The sequence below is a fragment of the Panicum virgatum genome, chromosome 3K (assembly GCF_016808335.1).
Source record: "Panicum virgatum strain AP13 chromosome 3K, P.virgatum_v5, whole genome shotgun sequence".
NCBI classification, from domain to species: domain Eukaryota; kingdom Viridiplantae; phylum Streptophyta; class Magnoliopsida; order Poales; family Poaceae; genus Panicum; species Panicum virgatum.
In genome coordinates this window covers 43,581,800-43,605,307 of record NC_053138.1, presented here as the reverse complement: position 1 = coordinate 43,605,307, position 23,508 = coordinate 43,581,800, and the positions used below count along the sequence as shown (strand labels likewise).

Below are 23,508 nucleotides of genomic sequence, written 5' to 3'. Positions count from 1 at the left end.
ACGCGATACGCGTAATCTACTGGCGGCCTTGGCTGGGCTCGGGGAGGCCTGCAACAGCGAGCGCGGCGGTGGCGGTGGGTCCGCGCGGCGGAACACGCCGGCGAGCGCGTGCGCGAGCACCTAAGGGGCACTATGGCCTACAACATCTAGCGTAAAAGGGAGAAGAGGTCGGGGTGTGGCTCACCGAGGTTTGGATTGGGCGGAAGCGTGGCGCATATGTGCCGGCGGCGAGGTCGGGCGGTGGCGTGCAGGCGGAGCTCGGACGGAGCTTGAGGAGGAGGTGATGTGGTGGAGCTCCAAGCCTGCTGATCCGCCCAATCGATCCGTGCGGGTCCTGCGGAGGTGCAGAGGGGATCAGGGAGGTTCGGGATCGCCGGAGGCGAGGAAACGGGCGGCGGACCAGGTTACCTTGCGGCGGCGCTCCGAGGAAATCCCGGCGCAGGTGTGGACCGGGGTCAGGGCAGCGAGCTCGGGGAGCTTCCTGGGCTCGAGGCGGAGATGTGACGCGACTCGGGGGAGGCTGTGGTGTGGCGGAGAGGCGAGGCCACGGCGGCGTGGGGCTCTGCTCCGGCGCAGAGGTCGCGGGGTGGTACCGGGGTGCGGAGGTGGCAGCTGCGGGATTGGAGGAGGTCCAGGGTAGTGCGCGGGGGCGTTTAAAGGGAGGAGCCGGGAATCTCGGGGAGGCATGCCATGGAGGGCACGGGCGTGATCCCCGGCGAGACGCTCGGGCGGACGTTGCGCGCTAGAGAAGGAAAGGAGGAAGGAGGGCGATGACAGGTGGGGTTGGCGCGTCAACGGGCGAAGGGCGAACGGGTGAGCGGGCTGAGGAAAGAGAGCGCGTGTGGGCGCCCTGTCTCTGGTAGGTGGACCCGGCTGGTCGGGCAGAAAGGGCGCGCCCGCGTAGGGGTTGCTGCTGTCGCTGGCTTGTGGGCGGATGGGTGTGCGCGCGGAGCGGAGCGTGTGCTGAAGGAGGGCGACGGGCGCTGACTGCTGCTGACCAGTGGGGCGTTGCGCGTCTGCTGCTGCGGCTGCCTGCTGGGCCCGGGCGAAACGGGAAGGGCGCGCGCGCAAGCTGGGCCGAAGCGGGGAGCGGCGCTGGCTGTGCGCGGAGGGCGCGTGCTGGGCCGCGAGCGGGGCCGCGCGCTGGGTTGGGCCGGGGGAAAAGGAAGGGGGTTCGCGGGCTGAGCTCGGGCTGCTGGGATGTATTTGTTTCTTCTCCTTTTCTTCCTCTTGTCTTTTTCAAAACCACTCAAACTAATTGAATTAAAATTCAAATTTGAATTCAAACCCTACCACTCAACCATATAAAACTCATGTACCAGCATGAATGCACAAACAAGTTTGCCCTAAAGTAAATTTTAATTTCTTTATGAAGCAAAAAAAAATTTATAGATGCAAGGCTAAGCGAATTAAATCCTAAAAAATTAAATAAAGCCAATTAAATTTTTATTAAATACTAAAATTTAAATTAGGGTGTTACAAATCCTACCCCATTACAGGAATCTCGTCCCGAGATTCTGGGCTGGCTAGCAAAGAGAAACAAGGATGTGATTAAGTTCTACTCACTCCTGAGTTGGATTCTCATACCCACATGCCTTGAGTTGGAAGTATGTTGAACCTCATGCTCAATTTGCTCTCCTAACGAGGTCTGGACCTTTACAACTCTTTTGGTAGGCTGCATCACAAGTTTGTTTCGAACTGACCAATTTTGACCAAGAATGATGTCGATTCCTGTTGACTCCATTACAATAAGGTCCTCAGGGAAGGTTGCCTCGCCTATCCTCATGCTGACTCGAGGACATATGTAACTGGAGATCTGTTCTTTTCTTGATGATTTGACGACCATTCTCTTCCTCATGGGAAGCTTCAATATCTCATGCTTAGCAGCAAACTGCATGCTGATGAATGAATGTGTAGCATGGGGATCTATCAACACTGAGGCTGGAAATGAGTTGACTAGAAGCATACCAAGAATGACTGGACTATCATCCCGAATGTTTTTTGCTGACACATGGTGAACTCTACCCTGGAGGTACTCTTTTGGTCCCTTCTTCGATTGCTCATGCTTTGTACGATCACTGCACCCTGGTACACCTGCTACTGATCCTGATCATTCTGGGCGCCCTGCTTGGAGCAGTTCCCGGAAATAAGGTGGGTCTCGTCACCACTGGTACGCGGGATTGGTGAAAGGTCCTGGACTGGTGCTACCGGTGACAGGTGATTCTGTGGACAACTTTTGGCATAATGACCTTTTTGTTTGCATTGGTAGCACATGCGGCGGCGGTGAATGGCGCTACTTGGTTGACCTCCCTGTAAACTTAACATCCCATCTTGCATTATTTCTGCTGCTTGCTTTTTTTGGACTCCTTGCGACCGCGTGGGAATACCGATGTTGAAGACGGGGTGCTGGAGGAGGCCAAAGAATCCAACACCATTGCTACACAGGAAGACCCCGTAGAAACCCATAGAACTTCACGGGACTGTCACGATACAACCGCCTTACCGTTTCTAGAGCGGAGAAGGAGGCCGGTGGCCGACGAGCAATTCGGCAAGTTCGTCGTGGTAATCAAGAAGCTTTATGGGAACATACCACTTCTTGATACTATGCAGGTTCCCACGTACGCCAAGTATCTCAAGGATATCCTTGGAAGCAAGAGGGTCCTGCCAACCACCGAGGTCGTGCAGCTTACAGAAGAGTGTAGCACAGCTATACTCAACCCTCTCCTGGAGAAGAAGAAACCAGGATGCCCCACCATCACATGTTCCATCGGAGCTCAATACTTTAAGCATGCTCTTTGCGATCTGCGAGCAAGCATCAGCGTCATGCCGAAGGTAATTTATGATAAACTTAACCATCATGCGCTTGCTCCTACTGCCATGTGTTTGCAGCTAGCAGACCAATCGGTTTGTCATCTCGCGGGGATCGCTAAGGATATTCCGATGAAAATACGGTATTTCTTTGTCCCCGTTGACTTCGTCATTCTCGATATGGAAGTCAACACTAAGATCCCTCTCATATTGGGAAGGCCATTCTTGAGTATGACAACCGCACACATTGATGCAGGAGTTGAAGTAATCCAACTCAACATCAATGGGCAGAAGGAGAGATTCGGCTTCAGACCGAAGGATAAACAATGCTCACAGATCAAAAGTTTCAACCAGAAGGAATCCCTAAAAGAGCTGGAGAAGCCATATACCCCATCCATCTCTACCATGATCGAATTCGTGGAGAATCTTCGAACTCGAGAGGAGATCAAGGTGTATAACCAATGGAACGTGAAGCAAAATATCCAACGTAAGAAATTTCTGGAATTTGGGAAGAAAGAGATCGAAGTAACTCTTCCTACGGCGGAAGAAAGTGTCGCCACCATCTCCATCAGGTGACGACGACCAAACCCAAGGTATGGATAGTCTCTCACGGGACGAGAAACTTGAGCCCTTGCCATGAGGTACGTGGTAGTTATCCATTCCTGCATTTGCATATAGGATAGTTTATCTTTTTGCATAAGTTTTCCCTTTGACATCATGGCATGTTTAAATTCTCGCAAAAAGCATTCTTTCAATTTTACATTGCATACAAAAAAAATCGGCCAAGATGGCACACCTACTGAGCTTCATTCAAGCTTGCGGGGACGCCAATGTATCCAGGTAAGTCATCTGACCTGTCCTTTCATCTTCTATAAAAAAAATAGTTAGTTTGAGTCATTCAAAAAAAGAGAGAGAATAAAATAAAATAAAACAAAACACAAAACACAAAACACAAAAAAATGTTTCATGCTTTGAATAAAACTCCCAGCACATATTTGTGGAAATCTGTGTAGGCTCTTATCATGGATATGATGAATAGTTGCTCTGTCCATGCTTGCAAGTACCTCGTATACAACCTTTTACTCTCCTAGTACTCGAAATGTTGGCTCATGGAAAAATCACTAAAATTCTGGTTTGAGTGGGAGCATGAGCTTGATTTCCAAGTCTAAGTTGTTGTGAGATTTGAGATGGCCCGAATCAGAATAAAACTGCTTTCTCTAGTAGGAAACCTCTCGAAATTTCTCTAAAATAAAACATGGTAAAGATTTCCCCTTTGGTTCACATGTCCTAACCAGAGCCATAATGTTTTCTCATATGAACCGATATAAGCTATCTTGAGTTATTTTGAGCTTTGTCGAATGGTGAGTCCGTTCGAGGAAGGTACTTGTCATCTACCGATCTTTCTCCTTTGCGTACCCATTGTTTTCCTAGCCTCAAAATGTTTGGCATGTCAATTACCTACTATGAGTATTGATATCCACCTTCGCCAGACAATTCCCCTCACAACTAAACCACAAATCTTCACAGTGAGCCTATCCATCTCAATTGGTCGATCCAAGCAATGCTACCTTCCAATAACTCTATCCTCATGGAGTATGGGTCATCTTCTTTTAAAAAAAACTGAAGCAAACAAAAAAAATACAAGACCCATACCTCCACTCAAGAGAGTTCAAATAAGGATCTCAAATAAAAATACTAAATGTTTTCTAAGTGTGAGTCCATTTCCTCCCTCTCCCTTGAACATTTTACCTTCCATAAGATCGGGATTTGATCGAGCACCAACCTCCTGCGAACCACTCTTCGGATTGGCAACACAGGTAACCCTACACTCTTCCTACCCAAAACTCCACATATCAGCCTTAGAATAGGAAAAGGATGGTCAAAATTTCCGACCATGGTGAGGATCATACACCTTGAGTGATTTGAGAGTACCATTGGGGAATCTTAAACCACTTTTCAAAAGCTTGAAAAATGTTCCGAGATGGGAACCTGAATAGGAAGCAGGAAATATTCCGGTAAAGGTTGTTCAGTCTCTCAACCGCCCAAGACGAGGGATGAAATGCCGATAAGCACCATATACCAGAAACCAAGGTATGAGCCAACTTATTCAAAGTACATATGGGTTAGAGTAATATATTGTGCATAAGGTTTCTGCAAGGTATGAGCATTGATGCAACTCCTAATTCACCGAGCCTCAGCTCTAGCTTTGCTCGAGGACGAGCAAAAGTTTAAACTTGGGGGGTGTTGACGGCCATTATTTCCCATTTTGACCATCAACTTCTCGGTAATAAATTGAGCCTTGCACCATGTTCCATACATATTTTACCTAATCCTAACAAATTCCATAAGTTTTGGTGTTTGAGATGTTTTGCAGGATTATGCTCAGAATATGCAAGAAACAACACTAAATGAAGCATCTACAAGGATGGTGAAACATGGATATGAGATGACACCATTATAAACATTGTCAAATGCCAAATTTGACATTGCCATGTTGAAGAGCTCGTCGAGATGATCGAACTGGACACTTGGATCACCCAATTCGGAGTCCGAACGCAAAAGTTATGCAAATCACAAGTTTCGGACTCGTGTTGCGCAGAGGTTGCAGGCCGGCCGGCCCAGCACCTTTGCCAAACACATCTCGCCTTGCCACAAGACCATTAGGGACCCTCCAATGGACCCCTATGAATTGGATATACAAGCAAATACAAAAATTATGACCGAAAGGCCTAGCACATGGATTAAAGGACCCATTTTCAGCACTTGCAGAGATCTTTTGGACCGGAGCACCACTATGGACTTCATACATATGTTGAGCAAGAAGTCGGTGAAATGGAGGGCCGAGATGTGCCAACTCCCGGCCGGCCGGCCGGCCTACAACTTTCAGCGTTGAAGCCAAGCAACCTCCATCGACATCTAGAGAAGATCAGGAGCGTCCACGAGAAGGTCGGCGCCGAACGGAGAGAATCCCAGGCTGGCCGGCCTAAGGGAGGCCGGCCGGCCCCACTTTGCGCGTCTCGAGCTCATCTTCGCGTGGAAGCTACGTCAACCGACCCTCTTGCATACACCCGACGCCTCGGCCAAATACCGACCTCTAGCTAGTATAAATAGGCCCACATCCTCACTCTCAACACACACCAAAGGAGTTCTCTCTTCTCACTTTTACTTTCTAGAGTGGGTTAGGTAGTTTGGAGTTAGAGTCAAGTCGAGCTTGTCTCGGGATTCCGGAGTCGTCATCGGAAGTAGGGTATAAGCTCTTGTATCTTTTCCTTTGACATTTATTAATATAGTTATCTTCTTTACCTTTTCGAGTCAGCCTTACTTTCTGCATTATTTATCTTCTCAAATTATCTTTCTTGTGTGCGGAAGTAAGTTCCTCTAGCTTAGGCTTTCTATCTTTCTTGTTTATCGGGATCATACCTTACGGGTTTTCTCGCTCGGACTAGGGAACTCAAGTTAGGTCCCTAGGTTGAGGGGGGTTTCTCTTGCCTGCAACAAGAGAAATCCTAACACCGAGAACGGACGTGGTGTTCGAGCTTAGTGTTAGCTAGAAAGTGTGTTCCACCCCACGGTACCATTGTGATAGGCGGCAGGTGGTGACAGCCCTGTCCGTCCCTTGTAGTCTACCACGTTCGGGTGTTTTCATAGCAGTAGTGCCGACTGCCGTTGGACTCCCTTCTCACCCCAGTCTGAGTCCTTCCCTGAGGCCGCCGAAGTAAGCTCTAGGTTCCCAATAACTAGTTAGAAGCAAGGTTTAGTCTAGAGAGGCTAGCTCGATAGTTTAGAAGTGTTTTAGGAGTCTTTCTCGCTCGTTGTCCTCCCAGCTGCTTACATCTCTAAGGATTAGAGTCTCCTGTGTCAGACGGTCATTGTTGGCCATTATCTTATCTTATCTATCAGGCTTACCCCCACTAAGTTAGTCAGTTGATATTTCTAGTAAAGTTTGTCATTCGATTCTTCGATACTCTTTACCATAGTGCTTTTCTGAGGAAAATTACGATACCCTAGAATACTCCAAGGTGAAGTGCTACAGCGGTGATTCTGTGCGCTTGCGGAATCTACATTCTATTGAGCATAAGAAACACCAACAGCGAGGTTGATACAACTTGCGGTACTGTCGGAGACACGATCAATCCCACCAAGTAGATCAGAGTTGTTTACTCGAGGGCGCGGAATCACCATCAGATCTTTGAAATAATTCTCAATCATTTTTGTTGAAGCCGTGTTGACTGGTAGCTCTGTTTGAACAATATCCTATTAGCATTCAGACATAGGAGCCTCTCGATCAATGATGGCTTCCTGTCTGGTAATTTCTAGGAGTTTTTTCCATATCTTCTTCCATCTCAGAAAGAGTTTTCGGTGTAGAAGTGTTGAAATCGGGTTGGCTTCAGACTTCATTGACGTGGACTAGGAATTCAATTTCGTCGAGTTGATCCACGAAGTTGTTGATTTCCCGACGTCGCGTGACTTCCGAGGCTTCTGATGCGCTCGGGTCGATCAGATGGCTGTCGAAACCTCCCAAGCCATTAGCAACGAAAACCCAGGATCCCAGGTAGAAGGTGGTGCCTTTAGCAAGCACTGCGTTGTTGTCGAGAGGTGCCATCGAATTCTTTCGATGATCGCTGGGGAACCCCCTACCTGGCGCGCCAGCTGTCGGTATTTAACGACCAAGCTTTCCAAGGTATACCCCGAGGTGATTGATTGTAGGCAGGGACTCACCGGGATCAGATCGCGATGGTGCAAGGAACATAAAGATTTAGATAGGTTCAGGCCGCCGGAGCATAATACCCTACATCCTGTGTGTGGTTTGTATTGTCTTAGGTGTTGTTCCATATTTTGAAGGGGTTCCTGTCCGCTCTTATATAATCCGTGGAGACAAGATTACATGGAGATTTCTAGCCGAGTACTATTAGAGTCTTACTCCAACAAGGTCGAATAGTTTCCTTGTACATCAACTAGTCCAACTACTGTTCGAATAGTTACAAAGAGGTAAGGTATATTCCATGTACTATCCCTTACTCTAGATATTCCACGCCTGTGAGCAGTCCCGCTGCCTTGAGTCTGACAACATGATCTTCGATCTACTGCTGCAGGAGGGGCAGATCAAATTGTCTGCGAATCAAACGATTCTGTCAGCTGCCAAGTTGAAGAATCGCAAGTACAGTAAGTTCTATAACATTGTTTCACATAACTTACAAGTGGAGGATGTTCTGCAAGGAGATTCAATCGACTATTGAACGATGAAGAATCATGTTTGATGTGCCTGGAAAATTAATGAAGATCGACTGTCATCCTTTTCCCACCATCATGGTGGCCGTGAAGGATGAAGATGCCAAAATATGGTGCTTTGCGTACATAAATGCTAATTTCAATTAATTTGTTTTTTATAGTATAAAAAATGAGAATTTTCCAAACCTACAAAATCGCAGTTGCCATTTGCAGCTCTCCAAATATAGTTAAAAAGAGAAATTCCATTTATACCCCTCCAAAGTCCAAAAGAAAAAAAAAACACAACAAAATCCCCATCCTCTCGTCTTCCCCTGTCTTTCTCTCTCCTCCGTCAGTCTGCCCTTTCTCTCTCCCCTCACTACCCCCAAAGCAGCAGCGGCAGCAGCAACAGGGCAGCAGCCACTGCAGCAAGCTCGAAGCAGCGGTCAGCGAGAGCAAATTCCCCAAATCGCCCCTCCCAAATGCGAGTCCTCGCCTGAGGAAGTCACTCCTGACCCCTTCGTGCTCCCCGCCGCCGCTGCCATGTCGCCGCCGGCGGTGGAGACGCCGGAGTGGCTGCGCAACCTGCCCGTGGCGCCGGAGTACCGCCCCACCGCCGCCGAGTTTGCAGACCCCATCGCCTACATCCTCAAGATCGAGGTCGAGGCCTCCCGCTACGGCATCTGCAAGATCGTGCCCCCGCTCGCGGCGCCGCCGCGGGAGGCCACGGTCGAGCGCCTCAGGGCCTCCTTCGCCGCCAATGCGGCCGCCGCCAGCGGCATCGACGGCGCGGCCCCCGCGCCCACCTTCCCGACGCGGCTCCAGCAGGTGGGCTTTTCCACCAAGAATCGCCGCCCCGCGAGTCGCCGTGTCTGGGAGAGCGGCGAGCGCTACACGCTGGAGGCCTTCCGCGCCAAGGCACGCGACATCGACCTCCCAAGGCACGCGGTGCCGCCCAAGCACGCGACGCAGCTCCAGCTGGAGGCGCTTTTCTGGGGCGCCTGCGCCGCTAGGCCGTTCAACGTCGAGTACGGCAACGACATGCCGGGCTCCGGATTCGCGGCGCCGCAGGAGCTGGAGCTGGACCTGGAGGGCGGCGGCGGCGGTGGCGGCGGCGGCAATGCGGCCCTGGCGGCAAGGGACGTCGGGGAGACGGAGTGGAACATGCGGCTGGCCCCCCGCGCGCGGGGCTCGCTGCTGCGGGCGATGGGCCGGGACGTGGCCGGCGTGACAACGCCGATGCTGTACGTGGCGATGCTCTACAGCTGGTTCGCGTGGCACGTGGAGGACCACGAGCTGCACAGCCTCAACTACCTCCACTTCGGCAAGCCCAAGACCTGGTACGGCGTGCCCCGCGACGCCATGCTCGCCTTCGAGGACGCCGTCCGCGTGCACGGCTACGCCGATGAACTCAACGCCATCAGTGCGTGTGCCCCCCTCTTTTGCCCCTTTTACTATTGCTTTGGTTTCTTGCATTCATGCGTAGCATTTCCACACGAGTCTTTTCTGCTTCCTTCTTACTGACAAAGTCAAAACCTTTTTCTCCATGGTACCGTTGTCCATATGACTGCACGTCCAATATGAGGCATTTTGCATTTCCAATACAGCACTGTGCCAAAACAGGTTTCTTCAAAGGGGAAAAAAACTGAAATGGTGTCAGTGACTCCAAATGAGGCATTTTGCATTTCCAATACCGTGTAAATTCTGAAACCAGCGCCCTTTAGCAATGCAAGTTTATGACTCGAGGAAATCATTGCCCTTTAGTAGGGATCAATGTATAAGCTATTTTGGGTACTGGAGGTTGTGTTTGAAGTACTGATGAAGTTGGAAATTAAAAACTGAATTGAGCTGTGGCAAACTTAATCAGCATAGGACACCCTCCTGACAGCATGGAGCCAGGGATGCCAGGGAATGGTTCATAGCAGAGAAGAGTTTGGGGTATGGATGGGGAGACTGGAGCAGCATGTAAGAGGTTTTAAGGAGGGTTATTTTCACAGGAGAAGTAAGCACAGTTTCTTTACATAACTGACCTTTACATTAGAATGACTTGAGTGAATCTTATGACAGAGCATACTGCATGTACAAGGATAAAGTTTGAGGTAGGATCTTATCTGTGACAGTCAGTTTGTTTGGGTCGACTTGTTACGATGGATAAAGTTCCAATCAGTTGGTATTAAGGCAACCTAGCCCTGTATAAAAGCTACAAGTTGCAGATTCAAGCAAAACTGAATTAGTCTTTGTTAGCCTAAAGTTCCAAGTCTCAACCTATAGCTGATCTCTCTTTGTAAATAGGGATTGGAGTTGTGGTTTAAGACTTAGAGTCTAGAATCAAAATGATTAGGCTTAGTAGAACTACACTGAGTATGTGGGACTGGGGGTGCAACTTCAGTGCTACTAGACACGAGGAAGGAGATGTTACTTTGGAAGATCAGGTAGTGCAAGAAGGATGCCTTTCAGAGAGATATGTTGTCCATAGAATCAGAACAGGGTCTATGATGTGGCGCTAAACATTTGGCATTCTCAATAATGAGAAGGTGCCATATAAGCGATACGGTAAGTTCTGTAAAAGGACAATTAGACTTCCAACATTGTATCATACAGAATGTTAACCTACTAAAGGCTGACATGTTTAACGGAAATGCATGTTATGTTGGATTTGTGGACTGAGTTCAAAATGACTATACGCATGCTAGCGTAGGAGTAGTGGTAGCGCCAATTGAAGAAAAACTTAACAAAAGCATTGGTTGAGATGGTTTAGACATATCCAATGGAGACCTCCAGAGGCAATGATGCATAGCGGGATACTAAGGGATGACAATAATATAATGAGAGGCAGGCACTTGCTTCTTAATGAGAGGCAGGGTCAACTGAACCTGACATGGGAGGTGGTGGTAGAAAAGGGACTTGAAAGGGTGGAAGGCAAGCATAGAATTATCCATGGATAGAAGCCCTTGGAAATCAGCTATCCATGTGTCTAAATCATGAACTGGTGCATAGCAGGATCTTAGGGGACAGCAATAATGTAAGGAGAGGCAGGATCGACTGAACCTGACTTGGGAGGAGGTGGTAAAAAGGGACTTAAAGAGTGGAATACACCCAGAGAATTGTTCTTGGATAGAAGCGTGTGGAAAATGATTATCCATCTGTCTAAATCGTGAACCATATCCCCTAAGAATGTTATTATTCATGCCTTTGTACTTTTTGTTTGGCTTCTTTTTCCCTTCTTGTTGGTCACTCATGTTGGGTATTGTCTCTAGCCTATCTCATCTTGTTTGGGACTGACAGACTTTGTTGTTGTTGTTGTTGCATAGTTAATCCCGCTTTCTAATGCCCTAATCCCCTTCAAACATGTTGTCGGCCCTCTTCCCTCCGTTAGCTAACCTATGATTTACAACTAATTCCATCACCTAGGCTCTTGCCATGACATTCTTTCATGTCCTTAACTGACAGATGAAACTAAGTGGCACCCTACCAAACTGGTACTAAAATTTTAGAAAGTGAAATGAGGCAATCAAACATGTTTAAGAATTGCCACGACATTGTTTCATGTCCTTAACTGACAGATGAAACTAAGTGGCACCTTACCAAACTGACACTGAAATTTTAGAAAGTGAAATGAGGCAATCGAACATGTTTAAGAACTTACGGGCATTTTTCTTTTCTGTTCATAAACAACTATTTACTTTGGGCTGGAGCATTTTGATTCAGGAAGAAAGATGTACAGTTTTAGGTTTCTCTGTATGGTAATTGATCGCAGGACTTTTATTTCTTCTTGATATTATGTGGTGGGTTTTCCTTTTTGAAGGAGCATTGTTGATCATAAGCATTCTTGGTTTTGTAAACTTGATGTTTGACTGAACTAATGATTACGCTGTTTGATAGTAACTAGTCTAGGTATTACTTTTATTATGAATGTTCCAATTTTTTTTAACTCAAAAGAGAAATATTCTGATAGCTTATTTATCTCGGTGCAGTGGCCTTTCAAACACTAAATGAGAAGACAACTGTCTTATCTCCTGAAGTGCTTCTTTCTGCTGGAGTTCCTTGCTGCAGGTGTTACTATATTTCTTAACATTATTTTTTGTGGCATTCATTCCTGGCCATTTTTTGAGTACTGGGTATAATGATTGATAGATAATTCTCCAAAGCAGATTGGTACAAAACCCTGGTGAATTTATTATCACGTTCCCTGGAGCTTATCATTCCGGTTTTAGCCATGGTATGCCATCTAACATATCATATTCATATAATTCACTTATTGGGTTAGTATGATCTAACTTGGACTAGCTATCTGTTTGTTCCTGTATGGTTAGTGCAATCCAGTCCTTTCAGTGACTACTGTGAGGAAGAGTTGCAATTTTCTGTTAACCTAAGAAGTAAATTGCTGTCCATGCAATTTGAGGTCTATGATACAATGTGTTTATGGGTGTTTTTTTTGTTAATGTAGGAGAGAATAATGGTTTGTATTCCTCCAAACCCTAGAAGTGTGGGATATAAAGATCCTATACATGGGCTCACATATACACCAACACCTCCCCGCAGTCTGAACTACCGGCGCAGCGGTGTTCAAGACTGGACAACAAGAAAGCCAACCCCCCTCCCCGCAGTCTGAACTACCGGCGCAGTGGTGTTCAGGACTGGACAAGAAGAGAATACAAAGAGAGTACAAATGGCAAATACCCCCGCAGCCACAACTAGCCACCGACTACGTTGAGGCTGGAGCGAAACTCCGAGAAGGTCGAGGAGGGCAGTCCCTTGGTGAAGATGCTAGCAAACTGGGAGGTAGTCGGGACATGGAGTATCCGAACATCACCGATGGCGACTTTGTCGCGCACGAAGTGTAGGTCGATCTCCACATGCTTCGTCCGCTGATGCTGGACGGGGTTGGTGGAAAGGTACACGGCGCTGACGTTGTCGCAGTAGATGAGCGTGCTCTTGGCGAGCGGGCTGTGGAGCTCCGCCAAGAGCTGTCGGAGCCAGGACGCCTCCGCCACGCCGTTAGCGACAGCTCAGTACTCCTCCTCAGCACTAGAGCGGAAGACAACCGGCTGTCGCTTGGACGACCAGGAGACAAGGTTGCCGCCCAGGAAGACGGCGTAGCCGGAAGTGGAGCGGTGAGTGTCCGGGCAGCCAGCCCAGTCAGCGTCAGTGTAGACCACCAGCTCAGAGGTGGGAGAGCGGTGAAGAACCAATCCGAAGCCAACAGTGCCACGGACGTAGCGGAGGAGACGCTTCAGTGCAGCAAGGTGAGACTCCCGGGGATCATGCATGTGAAGACAGACCTGCTGAACAGCATAGGTGAGATCCGGCTGGGTGAAGGTCAGGTACTGCAAGGCACCGGCAAGGCTCCGGTAGGCAGTAGGATCAGTCACGGGATCACCCAAATCAACAGACAGCTTCGCCTGAGTATCGACAGGAGTGGAGCATGGCTTGCAATCAGTCATCCCAGTCCGCTCCAGAATGTCGAGTGCATACTGCCGCTGGTGAAGGAACAGACCAGACAGGCGAGTCTCAACAGTAACGCCCAAGAAATGGTGGAGCTGACCAAGATCCTTCATAGCAAACTCCTGCTGCAGATAGGAGATGACGCGCTCAAGCAACTGCTGACTGGAGGCTGTGAGCACAATATCATCAACATAGAGCAGCAGGTAGGCAGTCTCATCCCCACGGTGGTAGATGAACAGAGAAGTGTCAGCCTTGGCCTCGGTGAATCCCAAAGTCAGCAAGAACGTGACGAACCGAGAGTACCAAGCCCGAGGAACCTGCTTTAGACCATAGAGGGGCTTGTTGAGCTGACAGATCATATCCGGACGACTTGAGTCCACAAATCCCGTTGGCTGAGAGCAGTACACTGTATCTGACAGAGTGCCGTGAAGAAATGCATTCTTCACATCGAGCTGGTGCACAGGCTAGGAGCGAGAGAGCGCAAGCGAGAAGACCGTGCGCACCATAGCGGGCTTCACCACTGGACTGAAGGTCTCATCATAGTCCACACCAGGCCGCTGAGTGAAACCCCGGAGAACCCAGCGAGCCTTTTGGCGCTCCAGTATGCCATCAGCCCGACGCTTGTGCGTCTAGATCCACTTGTCGGTGACCACATTGCAACCAGACGGACGCGGCACGAGGTCCCACGTCTGGTTGGCAAGGAGAGCCGCGTACTCCTCTTCCATCGCGCGACGCCAGTGAGGATCCGCCAGGGCGTCGCGGACAGAGGAGGGTACCGGAGAGACCCGCAGCTCGTCCTTTGTGGCGGAGAAAGTCGCGGCCTGAGACGCCATCCGCCGAGTCACATGGGATGGATATACCGAGGATCCCGATGGACGACTGGCGGGTGGTACACCTCCGGCTCGACTCGAGAGCGAGTCGGCGGAGGCGGAGGCTGCAGCGGCTTCGGTGTAGATGGCGGCGGTGACGACTCCGGTGTAGGCGTCGGAGGAGTCTCCGGAGCCAGAGTCGGCGCCGAACGACGCCGGTACACGTGCACCGGCTGAGCATACCGCAGCGGCGCCGGAGTCGGCGCCGGACGACGCTAATACACATGCACCGGCTGAGTGTACCGCGCAGGTGCAGGGGAAGGCACCAGGGCCGCACGTGGCGCAGCAGGAGACCGGGTCCGCGCGCGGCACGACCGGAGGTCCGGGGGCCGCGCGTGGCGCGACCGTGGGCACCGGGGCCGCGCGTGGCGCAGCAGGGATCACCGGAAGCGGTGCCGGTGTGCCGGAAAAACCTACAGGGAAAAGAAAGACAGGTAAAGGTGGCTGAACCATCGGGTCAGTCGGAAACAGGGACTCCAGCTCGAGGTCAGGAGAAGGTGTGGAGGAGGAGTAGGGAAAATCCGACTCGTTAAAGACGACGTGTTGGAAGATCAGGACGCGATGAGAGATGAGGTCAAAGCATCGGTACTCCTTGTGGTCAGGGGAGTAACCAAGGAACACACACCGAGTCGAGCGGGGCGCCAGCTTGTGAGGAGCAGTGGCGGAGGTGTTAGGGTAACACGCACACCCGAAGACCCGAAGGTGGTCGTAGCGAGGAGGGGTACCGAAGAGAGCGTGGTGTGGAGTGGGAGCATGAGAGACAGTGGACGGAAGACGGTTGAGCAAGTAGGTGGCAGTGTGGAGGCTCTCAGCCCAGAAACGCGGGGGCATAGAGGTCTGGATCAGAAGGGTGCGCACAACGTCATTCGTCGTGCGAATCATCCGCTCAGCCTTGCCGTTCTGAGGAGAGGTATACGGACAAGACATAAGCAGCTGAACACCCCGAGAGATGAAGAAGGAACGGGAGGTGGAGTTATCGAACTCCCGCACGTTGTCACACTGGACGGCCTTAACGGGAAGCCGAACTGAGTGGACACCCAAGCAAAGAAGTAGATGAGGGTGGGGAAGGTCTTAGACTTAGCGCGCAAAGGAAAAGTCCAAAAGTAGTGTGAGAAGTCATCAACCACCACCAAATAGTATTTGTAGCCAGGGAGCCTGAGAACAGGAGAGGTCCACAGGTCACAGTGAACAAGGTCAAAGGCATGCGTCGCATGCGAAGAAGAAGAAGAAAAAGGGAGCCGAACATGCCGACCGAGCTGGCATGCATGGCAGATGAGCTCAGCAGGAGCCCTAGTACCAGGAATATCGGTACTACGACTGAGCTGAGCCAGAACGTCACGGCCAGAGTGACCAAGACGGCGGTGCCAGGTGGTGGAAGACGGCGTCGCGGCAATAGCGGCAGACCAAGACGGCCTGGGCGAAGACGAAGGCGAGAGTGGTGCAGCGGAAGAAGGAAGGCGAAGGGTGTAAAGGGGTCCCGTGCTGTCACACCAAAGTAGCGGACGCCGGGAGGCCGAATTCTTTATAGTGAGGCCAGAAGAATCAAACTCGATGGAATAAGAATTGTCAGCTGTAAACTGACGAATGGAAAGAAGGTTATGAACCATCTGAGGAGCAATAAGGACATTGGGAAGACGAAAAGAGACAGGAGCAGAACTCACGGCGGTGAGAAGAAGACAAGACCCGTCACCAACCATGATAGAAGAAGGACAAGATGTGTGTGGGGTCGGACAGAAGAGAGGATACCGGCATGTGGGGTGGTGTGGAAGGAGGCACCTGAGTCGGCGATCCACTCGGTGCTGACCGGCGGCATCAACCCCATGGCGCTGAGGGACTGCGCTAGTGCGGTCTGGTCCCACCCCCCAGGCCAGGTCGGTTGCTGGCTGGGTGGAGCGGGCGGGGTCCAGAACGGCACGAATAGGGGAGCAGCAGCGGCGAGCATGGCCGCCGGCTGGGGCTGAGGACGAGGGCCCCCCTGACCCTAAAACGGCCACATCGGGATGCGCCCTGGCCATGGGGCGCTGAAGGATGGCCAGAGCGTACTTCCAGGGCTAGGAGCAGGAGTGGGAGCCGGAGTCGGGTCCAGAGTGCCCCGAGCACCACCACCACGTCCCCTCCACTGACGACGCCCTCGGCCTCCCCCACCCCCGGTGTGGCCGGTGAGAGGAGCACCAAGGAGAGGGTCGGGCGAGGACGAAGCGCCGTGCTCGGTGAAGGGGACGGCGGCGGCGGCGCCCTGGGGCAGCCACGCGCCGGTGACGGCAGCCTGCGCGGCGCACGCGGAGGCGAGGGAGGCAGCGGTCCGCGCGGGGTCCCTGGGCGCGACGGCCTGCGCGGCGGCGAGGGAGGAGGCGGCCCGCGCGACTTGCGTGGCGGCGAGGGAGGCGGAAGCCCGCGCGGCGGGCGCGATGGCGGCCCGGCATGCGCAGTGGGCGTGACGGCGTGCGCGGCGGCGGCGCCCAGGGCCTGCCAGCTCGCAGCGGCGGTGGGGGGCCTGGGCCACGCGGCGGCTACAGCGGCCGCGGAGCACTCGCGCTCCCAGAGGAGGGCAGCAGCGCGAACCCGCTCCTTGGCCGCCGCGGCCTTGGACTCCACGGCGAGGAGGGCCGCGGCGAGAGCGGCGTCGTTCGACGCCGGCCAGGGAGGAGGAGCAGCGGCAACGGCGGCGGCAACGGCGGCAGCGGCGGCCTCGGCGCTCCCCCCAGCAGCCACAACCGCGGCGTCCGCGGCGTCCGCGGCGCCCGCGGCAGCCATAGGAGGAGGCAGCGGCCCGTGGGGATCTGGGGAGGGCGGACCAGGGGGTGGCGGCCCATTGGGCGCCGGCCCACGAGGGAGCGGCCCATCCTCCACTCCAGTAGGAGCCGCTGCGTCCGCTCCAGATAGAACGACCGGGACACCCGCAACAACCGCAGTCGCGTCGGGGAGAGTGGAGATGGCGACCAGGGCGGCGGCGCGGCCCTCTGCCGCCGGAGCTCCGGCCCTGGCCGCCCGACCTGTGCCCGCCGCGCCAGCAGCGCCCGCTGGTGGCGGCGTTCGCGGGCGGCAGCGCCCGGCGGCGGTGGATCCGGGGGCGGCGGGAGTAAATCCGGTGGCGGCGGCCCCGAGGGCGGCGGATCCTGCTGGTAGGGAGGCGGCGGCGGGCTGAATGGTGGAGAGAGGAGAGAGAGGAACCCTAGGCTAATGATACCATGTAGGAGAGAATAATGGCTTGTATTCCTCCAAACCCTAGAAGGGTGGGATATAAAGATCCTATACATGGGCCTCTATACATGGGCTCACATATACACCAACGGTTAATTATAGTGGAAAATATTAGTTTCATTTTCTAACTTAAGTCACTCACATTTGCACATGGTACATCAATTTTACAGAAGAGAATCACTCTATATTGTTGAAAAGAATGTAAAAAAGGCTAAGGTGCTATATATTTTATTTCTGCAAGTTGACGTCATCCATTAAAACTACTAGATCTCATTTGAATAGCTTTTTATTCTTGGTTAATAGTGTAAAATAGTAGTTTCAGTTTCTAACGGAAAACACTCATATTTGCATAGCTACTATATTACCCACCCTTCTAGGGTTTGGAGGAATACACACAATTATTCTCTCCAATTGTTCTAAAAGGTAGTCTCTCTAAATTGTTTAAAAGAATGTGATAGGGCTCTAAGTTGTACTATTTCATTTCTGCAAGTTGATGGTATCCATTCAAACTGGCAGATAACTATTCAATTTAATAATTTTTCATTTCGTGTTTGTTCTTCCGAACAGTTAGGAATCGTAGTTCTTGTTTTGGAGTTAAAGATCACTCCTCTGTAAGCAACAATGAATTTATTTGATTATCCATGCTGCACAGGATTTAATTGTGGAGAAGCAACAAATATTGCAACACCTCGCTGGTTGCAAGTAGCTAAGGAAGCTGCGGTCAGGAGGGCTTCCACTAATTGTGGCCCACTGGTGTCTCATTATCAGCTGCTTTACGAGCTAGCGCTATCATTACGTCCAAGGTGTGCCTGCAATAAATATTATCTCAATCGTTGTTGTTATAAAACCTTTTGGCTGTATAAGAACATTGTGGAGGGTAACATCCTATTTATATATTTTGCATAGTAACTCAAAAGCAACTAGACATTTTTCGTACTTCATAATTCAGGATGTATGCATTTTAATTTAATCTATTTAAAACAGACTCATCAGTTTCAGCACAGCCTCTAAAAACTGGATATCAAATAGCAATTTTCTTTGTGTAATTGTTAGAGTTATCATGTTAGTGGAGATGAATTTATTTTTGAAACGAAATTTGCCTTTTATAGGGAGCTTAAGAATTCTCATGATGTGCCAAGAAGCTCTCGTCTAAGGGACAAGAAGAAGAATGAAAGTGAAATAATGATCAAAGAAACGTTTGTTGGAAGTGTGATCGAAAACAACAATTTTCTTAGCATCCTTCTTGATAAGAGTTCATGTGTAATTATCCCGGAGATTGAATTTCCCCTTCCATCCTTTCCCACAATGATGGTACCTGAAGTCACTGTTAAGCAAGCATTGATCGCTGGTCCCTGTAGTAATAGCCAGAAAAAAGATGAAGATATGCTTGCTAGTGCAACCACATCCTCTGTGTGTAATGGAAGAAAGCTCTATGAAACGAAATTTGGAACAGTTAATACTAGTGCTTTCTTATTAAATCCGGAGATTCAGAGTGGAGTGATTGAAAAGGGTAGATCGCATCAAGGAGGTGGGCTCTTAGATCAAGGGCGGTTGCCATGTGTTCAATGTGGCATATTAAGCTATGCGTGTGGAGCCATCATTCAACCTAAAGAAGCAGCAGTCCAATATGTTATTTCTCAGGAGTGCATGTCATCAAGTGCGAAACATGGAGAAATTATGAAATCAGATGATACCTCAAATTGGATAACGATCGTTCCTCCACAAGGTTAGGGAGCCTTGGATCTTACTCATACTATTAATACCCTGTTCTCAACATATCCCTTTAACCTTATATCATTATCCATCCTTCCCTGCTTTACATATTGGTTTTGAATAGTGATAGTGATGGTATTACTTTTTGATCTGCTATATATCACCTGTCTTCTTATTCTTCTGGTCAAATGGTATGTAAAAACAGACATTTCGTACATCAATTGCTATTGCTGTCATGCACTTCTACAATATGAAAGATGGATCTGCCAATTTTTCTAGTTCGATAACCCCTGCCGTAGCAACTTATAATTGGCAGTCATTTTTTTGACATTGACACTGCTGTCAAAATAACATTGACCATCTGCTCTATGTATTCACAAAACTCAATAAGATAGTGTATTGTTAAAGTAGTTTCTTAGACAAAGCTACCAGATACGAATATCATTTTCATATGTCTGATCTTAATATTCATAAAATATTTTTGGTCAAACTTAAAAATTGTTTGGTTGATATATATTTTTGTTGCACCTTATTATGCATATGGTTTTCTTTTCAGGAATGAATTGTAGGGTGAATGGTGTGAATTGTATTACTTGTTTCCAATTTTTTATCTTTTAATTAGTTTAATTTAGTTGTAATCACTTTTCTCTGATGCTTACTCAATAGATTGCAATGGTGTTTCTTTAATATTTTTTAGTGATTTCTTCTTACCTTCTTTGACCGAATGTCATCAGATTGCAATACTCAATATTTTTTAGTGATTTCTTCTTACCTTCTTTGGATGCCACGATGTAAACATAATGTCTTTTTCAACAGGACATTCTTCTGAAACGGATGATTATATGATACACAGTGTGAGTTCAGCCCACATTTCTGATCGGTGTAGACAGCTGTACACCAGCAGCACCCATGGATGCAATTCTGCTCTTGGGCTTTTGGCTTCTGCTTATGACTCATCAGATTCTGATGAAGAAGCAGAAATGCCCAATGAAATAGCAAACATTAGTGCAAACAATGATGCAGAAAATGGAGTCACAAATGTTCAGTCCTCAGGAACATCAATTCAACATCAAAATACAAATTTGCACTTGTCTGAAGAGGAATGTGATCCCAGAGCAACACTATCTCAAATGAAACCAGTAGACGATAAGATTATTGCTATGACTCAGGCTAGTATAGGAACAGATATGACCCGTCTTGCAGACCTGGGAGAGTCACTAATTGCCTATGAGCAGTGGTCTGGGTATGTTGATTTGGATGATGATCAAACTACGTCAGGTGCAAAAACCTATTTAAATACAAGTTTTAGCAGAGCTAAAGGTGCAATGGAACCAGATGCCTTGACTTTGCTGAAGTACAGCAAAGATTCTTGCAGAATGCATGTGTTTTGTCTAGAACATGCTTTGGAGACTTGGACACAACTTCAACAAATTGGTGGCGCTAATATCATGCTTTTGTGCCATCCAGGTATTTCGACTCTTCCCTAGTTTCTGTGAAGTTCCTTGTGCATTTCCTTTCATATTTATCCTTTAGTATTTCTCTTAGTATCCTGTTTACTTGTTATACTGGTCGGTGGCATACATGTTTAATGATTGTGACGATGATGAAATATTGATGTTATTAATATGTGGTGTTAATATCAGTATCAAGAAACCTGAACAATATTGCCATATCGTAATATTGTTGAAGGTGCCATGCATCAAAATTCTCTGTGCTTCCAGATCTTGTTTTGTAATAGTCACATTTATCTTTGTCTGCGGGAATATGGGTTACATATAAAAATAATGTTCCTATTCTTTGAGTTATCGCTGTTAATGCCTTGTTAGAGTGGACAGTCGTGTTTTTCGAGGGATGTCTTAATCCTGCAATCTTTTACAACATGGAATTCCTTCATTGCTAATTCACAATGCATTTGCAGAATACCCTAGAGCAGAGTCGGCTGCAAAAGTTATAGCAGAAGAACTTGGTATGAAGCATGCTTGGAAAGATATCACTTTCAAAAAAGCAACAGATGAAGACATTGGAAGAATTCGATTGGCTCTGCAGGACGAAGATGCTGTACCCACAAGCAGTGACTGGGCAGTAAAAATGGGTATCAACATATATTATAGTGCCAAACAGAGTAAATCTCCACTTTACAGCAAGCAAGTACCATACAATTCCATCATTTACAAGGCATTTGCCCAGGAAAATCCTGACAGAGATGAGGAACGACAGCAATTGCGCACAACAAAGAAAAAGGTGGCTGGATCGTGGTGCGGAAAAGTTTGGATGTCAAACCAAGTTCATCCACTTTTAGCTTGTGAGCGAGAAGAAGAGGATCTTGACTTGGTTTGCAGCAAAGCGATGGTCCCTGTTACTTCCTATGACAGAATACAAGAAGAACCACCAACAAGATCCACTATTCTGATCAACCGAAACCTATCTAAAAGAATATCCAGAAGAAAAGAGGTGGACTCTGTTGAGCAATCTAGATCCAAGAAGAAGAAATACACTACTTCTGATGTAGCTACTTTTGACCAGCCTAGAAATTGTGATGATCATGACAAATATGAAGATGGAGATGAAAGTGAAAGTGAGGATGCACGGAACACTCAGCAACATCAACAATATGAATCACAAAAGATCAACAAGAAATCAAGTTCTAAAAGGCAAAAAGACGATAAAAGAAACAACTTTTATGAGCGACACAGTTACCATGATGACATTGATTACAGGTTTGGTTTAGACTGGGATAACACTCCGCCACAAGGGCTTGATGTTGTAGAAGTGAAATCTGGTGCTCAACTGCAAGGTAGTAAGAAAAAATCTAGCAAGTGCAAGGCAAATGATGATTTATTAAATGTAGAAAAGAAATTGCAAAAGATGGGCAAGAAAGTAAGTACTAATAAGCACAAGAATGATAAGACAAATCAGCAGTTTCAAGGAAATCATAACGAAGATAACAATGTGGATTTGCTTCCTGAAGATAATGGAGATGAAGCTACACAAGAAAGCTGGGATGGAATTCCTAAACACAAAACAAATGATGTGAAAGTAAAATCTAGGGGCAAAATGCATAGTGGTAAGAAAAAGGCCAACAAATGCCAGACAAGTGATGGTTTGGACAATGTGGATTTGCTTCATGAAGATAATGGATATGAAGTCACACAAGAAAGCTTGGATGAAGTTCCGAAACAGAAAACAGATGATGTGAGAGTAAAATCTAGAGGTAAAATGCATGGTGGTAAGAAAAAGGCCAGCAAATGCCAGATAAGTGATGTTTTGGACAATGGAGATAACGAAGCCATTTTTTCTTGTGACACAGCACTGTGTGATAGAGACAAAGCCACAATAGATGACTGGGAAGAAATTCCAAAAGAAAAGGCTGATGATGTGAAAGTGAAATCCAATATGCAAAGTGGTAAGAAAAAAGCCAGTAAACGTCCAGCAAGTGATGGTTTGCGCAATGGAGATAAAGGAGCAAAATTTTCTTGTGATATAGAAGGGTGTGATATGAGCTTCAGCACCCAGCAGGACTTGGCGTTACATAAGCGAGACATTTGTCCTGTAAAAGGATGCAAGAAGAAGTTCTTCTGTCATAAATATTTGCTTCAGCACCGCAAAGTGCACCTGGACGAGAGACCACTCATGTGTTCATTCACAGGCTGCAAGAAGACATTCAAGTGGCCATGGGCGAGGACAGAGCACATGAGGGTGCATACAGGGGTGCGACCATATGCATGCACAGAACCTGGCTGCACTCAGACATTTCGGTTTGTATCGGATTTCAGTCGCCACAAGAGGAAGACTGGTCATTCCAGTGATAAGAAAAAGAAGAACAGTACATAACTTCTAACTGCTTATGTACAAGTACAGGTTTCTTCTCTGACGGCGGTTTGAAGGGGATGCTAATGGAATAATTGCATCAAATTGCATTGATTGTGGAATTAGTTCGCATTAGGAGTCTAATTCATTTCATTGTTAGCCTCTGCATAACAGCCGATTTTCTGTCACTTTAGGTTCAACTGACCTGATGTTGACTGGGATTATTCCATGTCAATTGTATCGTTCTTTCGTTCATCCTGAGAAATTGGGAAGTTTCTGTTGTCAGCAAGGTTAAATTTAGTGTACTTCTGTGGTTCAAAGGCATGTTAATCTGTGATTAATTTCTCCTGAATAACAAAATGGCAAACCAGGGTTAAGAATTATTTGCATGCTATATTGTCACAGCAGCTTTGGTTTGGCAAAAAGAAAATAAAGGTGCTAACTTTGTTGGCCTATA

General features: G+C 48.4%; 1 protein-coding gene across 2 annotated transcripts; it reads left to right on the top strand.

Annotated features, from left to right (window-relative positions):
* The first annotated feature begins 8,372 nt into the window (after positions 1-8,372).
* Positions 8,373-23,445, top strand: LOC120699246 (lysine-specific demethylase JMJ705-like). Of its 2 annotated transcripts, none has more exons than XM_039983163.1 (7): positions 8,373-9,439; positions 11,991-12,069; positions 12,168-12,235; positions 18,184-18,334; positions 18,641-19,257; positions 20,061-20,711; positions 21,163-23,445. In XM_039983163.1, exons 1-7 carry the CDS (start codon positions 8,560-8,562, stop codon positions 23,073-23,075), a joined length of 4,359 nt encoding a protein of 1,452 aa, XP_039839097.1. In that variant the 5' UTR covers positions 8,373-8,559; the 3' UTR covers positions 23,076-23,445. The 2 variants fall into 2 exon arrangements, with proteins under 2 accessions (XP_039839097.1, XP_039839098.1); XM_039983164.1 differs by lacking the exon at positions 8,373-9,439 and adding an exon at positions 9,580-10,018 and having other exon boundaries at positions 21,163-23,443.
* Positions 23,446-23,508: the final 63 nt, after the last annotated feature.

Coding starts and splice junctions, on each gene's coding strand:
- LOC120699246 (XM_039983163.1), top strand. CDS start 8,560: ATGTCGCCGCCGGCGGTGGAGACGCCGGAGTGGCTGCGCAACCTGCCC. Junction 12,070..12,167: donor GCTGGAGTTCCTTGCTGCAG/GTGTTACTATAT, acceptor TCTCCAAAGCAG/ATTGGTACAAAACCCTGGTG. Junction 19,258..20,060: donor AACGATCGTTCCTCCACAAG/GTTAGGGAGCCT, acceptor CTTTTTCAACAG/GACATTCTTCTGAAACGGAT.